The 8,505-nt window shown below is 46.4% G+C and overlaps 1 protein-coding gene across 2 annotated transcripts in view; it reads right to left on the bottom strand.

Moving 5' to 3' along the window:
- Positions 1 to 6,759: 6,759 nt before the first annotated feature.
- Positions 6,760 to 8,505, bottom strand: part of LOC120997239 (cytochrome P450 2K1-like) — an 80,087-nt gene continuing 78,341 nt past the window's right edge. The window contains exon 9 of one of the 2 annotated variants that reach the window (XM_040427243.1): positions 6,760 to 7,073. In XM_040427243.1, coding sequence (XP_040283177.1) covers positions 6,895 to 7,073 — 179 coding nt within the window. In that variant the 3' untranslated portion in view covers positions 6,760 to 6,894. The remainder of the gene's footprint in view (positions 7,074 to 8,505) is intronic. The other variant, XM_040427242.1, reaches the window with a different exon arrangement.

Raw genomic sequence — 8,505 nt, 5'->3', positions numbered from 1 at the left:
GATCCCCCTCCATAACGGTGCCATCCACAGATCCCCTTCCATAACGGTGCCATCCACAGATCCCCCTCCATAACAGTGTCATCCACAGATCCCCCTCCATAAGTGTCATCCACAGATCCCCCTCCATAACAGTGTCATCCACAGATCCCCCTCCATAATGGTGCCATCCACAGATCCCCCCCATAAGTGTCATCCACAGACCCCCCCCCCATAAGTGTCATCCACATGACAGACCCCCCCCCCATAACAGTGCCATCCACGGATCCCCCTCCCTATAACAGTGCCGTCATCCATAGATCCCCCTCCCCGCCACTCACAGTAGTATACATTAATAAATCGGTATCCTGCAGGCTGCAGACAGTAACTTTAATTTTAACACAGCGCTCATCTCTTTACTACCTTACATTCAGCTCCCTCCAGCCTCCAGTAACAAGTGCGGGCGGCAGCGCTCACTCACTGACGTCACGCGCCTGCGCCGCCTAGTGGGAGGAGCAGGCGTGTGACGTCAGTGAGTGAGCGCCGCCCCCACACTGCCTGCTGTTACTGGAGCTGAGTCAGTGTAAGATAGTAAAGAGATGAGCGCTGATTTTAAAGTTAACACACTGACAGCAAAAAAATTAAAATGGCTCGGGACCGGCCGGGCCTTCCCGGGGTCCGGGCCCCTTACTGGGGTATCGGCTTTACCCCCCTGATGGCGGCCCTGGCCGGCCCATAATTCGATCGGCCCACCGGGATTCTCCCGGTACTCCCGATGGCCAGTCCATCGCTGCCCTGGCTGGACAATTGTGTACCTTGGGTTTGTGGGTGCAGGAACCCACCCTCGGAGCCACTTGGGAACGACTGGCCGGAAACCCTACGAAATGATCCCTCTTCCTCCTCCTCCTCCTGTGCCACATCCTCTTCCATCATCGCCCTAAGTGTTTTTTCAAGGAGACATAGAAGTGGGATAGTAACGCTGAGAACGGCGTTATCGGCACTGGCCATGTTGGTGGAGTACTCGAAACAGCGCAACAAGGAACACAGGTCTCGCATGGAGGCCCAGTCATTGGTGGTGAAGTGGTGCTGTTCTGCCTAGCGACTCACCCGTGCGTGCTGCAGCTGAAACTCCACTGTTGCCTGCTGCTGCTCACTTAGTCTGGCCAGCATGTGCGAGGTGGAGTTCCACCTTGTGGGCACGTCGCATATGAGGCGGTGCGCGGGAAGGCCGAAGTTACGCTGCAGCGCTGACAGGCGAACAGCAGCAGGGTGAAAACGCCTAAAGCGCGCACAGACGGCCCACACTTTATGCAGCAGCTCTGACATGTCGGGGTAATTTTTAAGGAATCTCTGCACCACCAAATTCAGCACATGCGCCAGGCAAGGGATGTGCGTCAAACCGGCTAGTCCCAGAGCTGCTACGAGATTTCGCCCATTATAGCACACCACCAGGCCAGGCTTGAGGCTGACTGGCACAAACCACTCATCGGTCTGTTGTTCATGGCCCGTCCACAGCTCCTGCGCGGTTTGTCCCCCAAACAGAAAAGTTTTAAAACTGCCTGCTGTCTTTTACCCCTGGCTGTGCTGAAGTTGGTGGTGAAGGTGTTATGCTGACCGGATGAGGAGCTGGTAGAGGATGAGGAAGCAGAGTAGGAGGAGGAAGCAACAGGAGGAAAACTGAAGCGCCCTGCAATCCTCGGTGGTGGAAGGACATGCGCCAAACTGCTATCCGCCTCAGGCCCAGCCGCCACTGCTTTTACCCAGTGTGCTGTTATGGAGATATAATGGCCCTGACCGTGCTTACTGGTCCACGTATCCGTAGTCAGGTGCACCTTGCCACAGATGGCGTTGCGCAGTGCACACCTGATTTTGTCCCCTACTTGGTTGTGCAGGGAAGGGATGGCTCGCCTTGAAAAGTAGTGGCGGCTGGGCACGAGTACTGTGGGACAGCCACCGCCATAAGGCCTTTAAAACTATCCGTCTCCACCAGACGGAATGACAGCATTTCAAATGCCAGTAATTTAAGAATGCTGGCATTCAGGGCTAGGGATCACGGGTGGGTAGGGGGGTACTTCCTCTTCCTCTCCAGCGTTTGGGATATGGAGAGCTGAACGCTTGCGTGGGACATTGTGGAGATGCTTGGTGACCCAGGTGTTGGTGTTGCTGGCAGATCCTCTGATTGCTGGGTGCCAGGTGGCACTGTCACTCCAGAGGTGGATGAAGAGGCCACGACTGCAGCAGAAGAGGAAGCAGGAGGATCCAGAGACCTTTTTTGGTTTTTGAGGTGTCTACTTCACTGCAGCTCGTGCTTTGCACTTAAATGCCTGGTCATGCAGGTTGTGAACATTTATGCCTCGCTTCAGGCTCTGATTGCACAGCTTGCAAACCACTTGTGTCTTGTCGTCAGCACATTGTCTGAAGAACTGCCACGCCAGGGAACTCCTTGGAGCTTGGTGTGCTCGGTCCCTTGCTGCGGTGGGCAGTAGGAGGCGTACTGTCTAGAGGACGGCCGCTCCGCTTTTGCACCCTGCTGCCTCTTCTGCTGTGCTGGTGGCTCTGTGCGACCACAGCCTCTTCCTCCGAACTACATAGGTCACTCGCATGACCTTGATTCCATGTGGGGTCGAGGACCTCATTGTCCTCCACATCATCTTCCACTCAGTCTTCACCCCTGCCTTCCTTGTCGGTCTGCACATTTTCGAAAGCCCCAGCAGTTGGCACCTGTGTTTCGTCATCATCCGAGACGTGCTGCGATGGTCCTCCCATGTACTCATCTTGAAAGATAACTGGTTGAGCATCGGTGCACTCAATCTCTTCCACTTCTGGGGCAGGGCTAGGTGGATGTCCCTGGGAAACCCTGCTAACAGAGTCATCAAAAGGCAGAAGAGACTGCTGCATGACTTAGGGCTTAGACTGCTTGGCTGATTTGCAAGGGGGTGAGGTGAAAGACTGATGGACATCGGCTGCAGGTGCCAACTGTGGTCTTTCAGCAGGAGACTGGGTGGGAGACAATGTGAAGGAACTGGATCCACTGTCAGCAACCCAATCTACTATCGCCTGTACTTGTTCAGGCCTCACCACTTATAGAGCAGCATTAGGCCCGACCAAATACCGCTGTAGGTTTTGTCGCCTACTCGCACCTGAGGAAGGGGTTTCATATGTTCGTGTAGCTGGCACAGATTGACCACGTCCTCTCCCTGCAACAGGAGCTCCACCAGCAGCACCACGACCTGGGCCACGTCCCGTATTTGACGCTCTCCTAATATTTTTTAAATTTAGGATCTTGCCCTAAATGGGTGTTTAATTAATAGTAGAATAGAACGACTGTATGTAAACTGTGTATCTCACACGGCCTGAACCAGACTAGGCCTCAATAAAATATGTTTTTGCCCAAAATGGCTGTATTTCAAATGCCTAATTCAAACCCCTGTATGTAGAGGTAGTATCTCAGATGGCCTGAACCTCTGTAGGCCTGCAGTAAATATATCTTTGCACAAAATGGCTATATTTCAAATGGCTGTATTTCAAATGCCTAATTCAAACCCCTGTATGTAGAGGGGGTATCTCACAGTGCCTGAACCAGTGTAGGCCTGAATTCAATATTGGTGCACCAAATGGCGGTATTTAAAATCTCTGAATGTAACCCAAATGTATTAAGGGTGTATCTCACAATAACATCTGCATCAAAGACTGCCAACTAATCCAAACGAGTGTATGTTTAACAACTGAATTTGACAGCAGTATATAAGCCTGTAATTTCACACGTGCTGATTCTGCAAGGCCTGAAAATAGTGTTTTTTTGTCAAAAGAGTGTGTTTTTCAAACCCCAGAAAATGATGGGTGTATTTCTACCTTAAATTGCACACTGACTAATACAGATGTTGTAGATTGCCAAAAAAGTCTTTTTTTTTGCTAACAGAATATGAAAACTGTATATATTAAACTTGAATTTAACATTTGCAGATCTGGAAAATACAGTTTTTAAAAAAAAAATTGTGTGTTTTTAAAACCCCAGAAAATGATGGGTGTATTTCTACCTTAAATTGCACACTGACTAATCCAGATGTTGTAGTTTGCCCAAAAAAAATGGTGATTTGCAATGTCACAAAAGCTCAGATGCAGTGCTGGTGCACTGAGCATTCATAAAATGGCCGCCGCCGCCACCCACCCAACTTTTACGGAAATGTTCGGGTCCGGGGTCCAAAAATCCTAAAGTTCAGTACGATCCCAAACTTTACAGTTCGGGTTCGCTCAACCCTAATTATTACCAAAGTAAATTGCTAATACCATTGTGCAATGTGTTTGTAAAAGGTAGCGGACAGTTAATTGTACCTCTGTATTTAAATTATGAAAAAATATAAAACACTTGCAATTTTGCTAGCACTGTTTATTAACCTGCATATCAAAACCATGATTTTTCCTATCTAGGCCTCATAATAAATGGTATACAAAAAATTAAAAGTGGAAAACGAAAGACCCATTCCTTGTCCTCCCAAATTAAGAATGAGGGTAGTAGCAGCAGAAGCAGCACCAACCATTAGGCCAGTAGTAGTAGTAGTGGCACCTGCAGCTATGACGGAGGCGGTAGGGGCAGTGGTAGCAAAAATGGCACTTGTAGCAAATGCAAGGGAATCAGGAGGGGGACAAAGAGCACACAATGACATAACAGTCATAGAAGTGGTGGAGAGGGTGAGGACTATGATTATGATTGTGTGTTGGCCAGTACGATGGGCGCATTGGCAATAGACCTTACAGGGAAATTTCCCTGTGGGCCGATGCCCAAAGGGCTGCCTGAGTCATCCTCACAGCCAGCCAGTGAAAGTTGTGGGGATGTATTTTGTGCTAATGGGGTTAGTATTTTGTGATGGACTGTGGTGTTTGGCTCTGTTGAGGTGGTATAATGTGCCACAATATGGTATTGCTTGCCAAGCCTTTGATCAATTTGGACCCGCCTACAAAATGGGGCCACTTTTAGTATTTTTTCCAGGGCCACTTTTAAGTTCCCAGTCCGCCCCTGGCCAGGACCTGGGAGCCGGATTAGGGTGCTTCTGAAGAGGTAACATCAGAGGAGGGGGTAGCAGTGGCGGCAGTAAAAAGCAGAGGCAACTTATAGCCAAAACTTCCCAAAAAACTGGTAGGGCCAGATCTGCTTCTATGGTGGTTAGCTTTGAAACTGGCGAGTCCGCTGATTCTGGGGGCGCAGGCTCAAAATGTGCCATGCTAGCGAAGCTCGGCTGCCTCTAGCTCTGTGTGAGCAATTCCCATCATTTGGACTTTTGACCATATGTCCATAGTGGTGCAATTCCTTGCCTGCATCAAATATTTTATTTCTCCCCATGGAGAGGCCAGGCAGTGCTCCTTTGGGAAAAAAAAAAGTACATTTTCTCTTTTTCCAAAAAAGAAAAGAAAGCTGTGCCTCTCTGGTGCCATTACATTTATTAGGCGTGAATCTTTATCTAAATACAGATGTGTCCTTCCTTCTATTATGTTCTTGGCTCAACATATCCCAAGATGTACGGTGTCAGAGAACCAGCCTTGAAAAAAAAAAAAGAAGATTTTGTCACACTCTGGAGATGTCTGTTATCTGGGTAGCCACTGTAGTGACCTGTACTTGTAGGTGGGTCTGCAATGACAGATTTCACTGAATTCAACAGTTTTAAAGCCCAAATAATGCTTTATTTTCTATAAGACAAGATAGAGTCATTCAGGTTTAGTGAATCCATGGCAAAAAAAAAAACTGCCTACCTGGACCTTAGTTATACATCAGGTTTCCTCACTCATGTTCTTAGTAACTTGGTAGATGAGGCTTAGGCCCCTTTCAAATGAGCGAGTTCCACACTCTGGACTCACAGTGTGAGTATGAAGCAGCTCCCGTCCTGACCTCCCAGCAGTGCCGGGATTGCACAGAGTTATATTGATTTATGATGCTATGTAACACAGTTCTGGATTGTAGTGCCACCGTAAACTATGCTTTGCTGAAACAACACAGCAGCTTTCTGGATTCTTTCTACCTTACCCACCTGAGCATTCTGGATGAGATATACACCTCCTCCAGTACTTTACCACACAGTATTACACTATGCAGGGGTTGGGCTGTGAGTTTTAACCTGTTGAGAATTTTGGAAATATATTGTGATACTGTATTGAATTTGTGTTGTGCTATATTGGAGTCATTAACAAAACGTAAGAAAATTTAAGGGTGGACACACTGTAGGTCTAAAAATCTACATTAATATATCCTTATAATGGTAAGAAGTATTATCATTCTGTAACTATTGAAATATAGTAAAGTTATAAAGTGCTATCTGTCTGAAGCCACCACTAGGGGGAGCTTAGGAGGTTCTTGTATACAATTTATACATTGAACTCAGCAATACCCCAGAATGCAGTAAGCTCACAATAGACAAAATATTATCATTTGACTCTTTATCTAGGCAGGAGATTAACCCTCAGTTCACACCTGAGCGTTTTACAGCGCGTTCCTACGCGTTGTAAAACGCACAACAAGGAGAAACCAATGCTTCCCTATGGGAATGGTTCACACCTGGGCGTTTTACAGCGCGTACGATCGCGCTGTAAAACGCCCGACGCTCAAACAAGTACTTGAGCTTCTTTGGGGCGTTTTGTCGCGCGTTTGTGGTTATAGGACACGGCTGTCAATCAAACAAACGTGCGTCAAACGCGCGTTTACCAATGCAAAAAAATGCGCATAAAAAACGCTTAGAAACGCTCAGGTGTGAACCCAGGGTTAGAGCTTTATGACAGAAATCTCTTAGTAATCCAATTACATAGTAGTTAGCCTTTCTCCAGCCAGAAATGACAGAGCAATAGATTCCACTTAAATTCATGCCACATGTAGACAATATAGATAAAGCAAAGAATTATGATGACATACAACATATCTCATGGCAATGTTGTCTATGTGCGAGATATGGCACAGATCTCATAGGTTTGGGGGCCACTTGTAAACCCCAGTGCAGGTTCAAGGTCCAATTTGGCTCCAGGCGGTGCATGGAAAGTGAAATTTTGTAATAGTGTTGTGAAGAACAGGAAGAGCTCCATTTTAGCCAAGGTTTCCCCAGCACAGCTACGTTTACCTAGAAGGAACGAAAAAAAAGCATGAAAGATTAAAAATTTGAGAATAAAATTTGGCGAAAATAAGATATGGTGCTCTGTTACAGATTTAGCATTGGGACCCAGGAGCTTAAATTTACACACTCTCATTGCAATGACTCAACATTGTACCGGATCATAAATGGATGGTGACAGCAGGCTGTAAACACTTTTGGGTCATTCAATAGGCAAGGAACAACTAAATGAGATTTTGGCAGCAACTAGAGATGAGCAAAGTTTTCAAAAATTGAATTCGGTGACTTTGACGAATTTTTCACAAAAATTTGATTCGTTAGAATCGTTACGAATTCATTCATCACAAAGCACGTTAAATCAGGTCTATCCTAGCCTGCAGTTAAACTTTAGGGAGAATGAATCATGGTGAACATCACTGTGCAGTGCAGCAACATGCATAGCTTGTCCTTTGAGGTAGCGAAACAGTCACTGTGCATCAGAATGACAGGCAGGTCACAGATATGGACGTGCACATTATCATAAAGGCCACCAACATTCCTAGATAACCCCTAGCTAAAAAAAAAACATACAGCATTCTTCAGTGAAGCAAAACAAAACAAAAAACTGTGCACCCCTGAAGGTGTCCCAATGACTCTTTAGTGGAACAATATAAGGACATGGAGGCAACGCCAATAAAGTAGTGGAGAAAGGGTTCTTTTAATCCATGTTGTAGCAGTGCAAACACATGCTTTTGAATCCCTTCTGTTAGCTGCAGAATGACTGTGTGTCACTATTAGGCAAAGTTCACACTTCAATTATTTGGTCAGTTAATCTCATGAGTTATTGTCAGCCCAAAGCAGGTGCGGGTCAAACCCAATGAGCAGGTGCAGATCTATTTATCATACCTAATCAGTGAATAGGCTTTGCTCCTAAATTTGCTCCAAATATGTAATGGGAATAATTGACCAAATAACGGAAGTGTGAACTCAGCCTTACATATCAATGTTAGCATCAGCTCTAATTTATCGGCATGGACTTAACTGTGCAGTGGCCCAAGATTCAACTAGTGGCCCCATGACAGTGGGGAGGGTGTTAGCAGTAAGGCTGTGTTTATATCACTATTTATTTTTCCATTCTTCTGATCCGTCAGAAAAAAAGGTCCCCCAAAGCAGATCCTATAGTTTGAGCATCCGCCTTCAAACCGTCAGTATTTGGTCAGCATTTAATCAGTATTGGTAAGGCAGAAACAGGAGTGTGTCCAAAACAGAGATATAAGTGATGGTAATATTTCCAAGTCTTCTGTTTTGGATCCACTCCTGCTTTTGGCTTCCTAATCATGATCAAATCCTGGTGCAAAATACTGACCGTGTGATAGAGGCCTCATGCTCAATTTGCCGAAGTTTTGGCCATTTGCCTCTGAAATCAGCTAAATTCAGATGGAAAAGAAGTCCTGTATGCAGG

The sequence above is a fragment of the Bufo bufo genome, chromosome 4, assembly GCF_905171765.1.
Source record: "Bufo bufo chromosome 4, aBufBuf1.1, whole genome shotgun sequence".
NCBI lineage: Eukaryota > Metazoa > Chordata > Amphibia > Anura > Bufonidae > Bufo > Bufo bufo.
The sequence above is the reverse complement of the archived record's forward strand: the minus strand, read 5'-3'. Positions and strand labels throughout refer to the sequence as shown.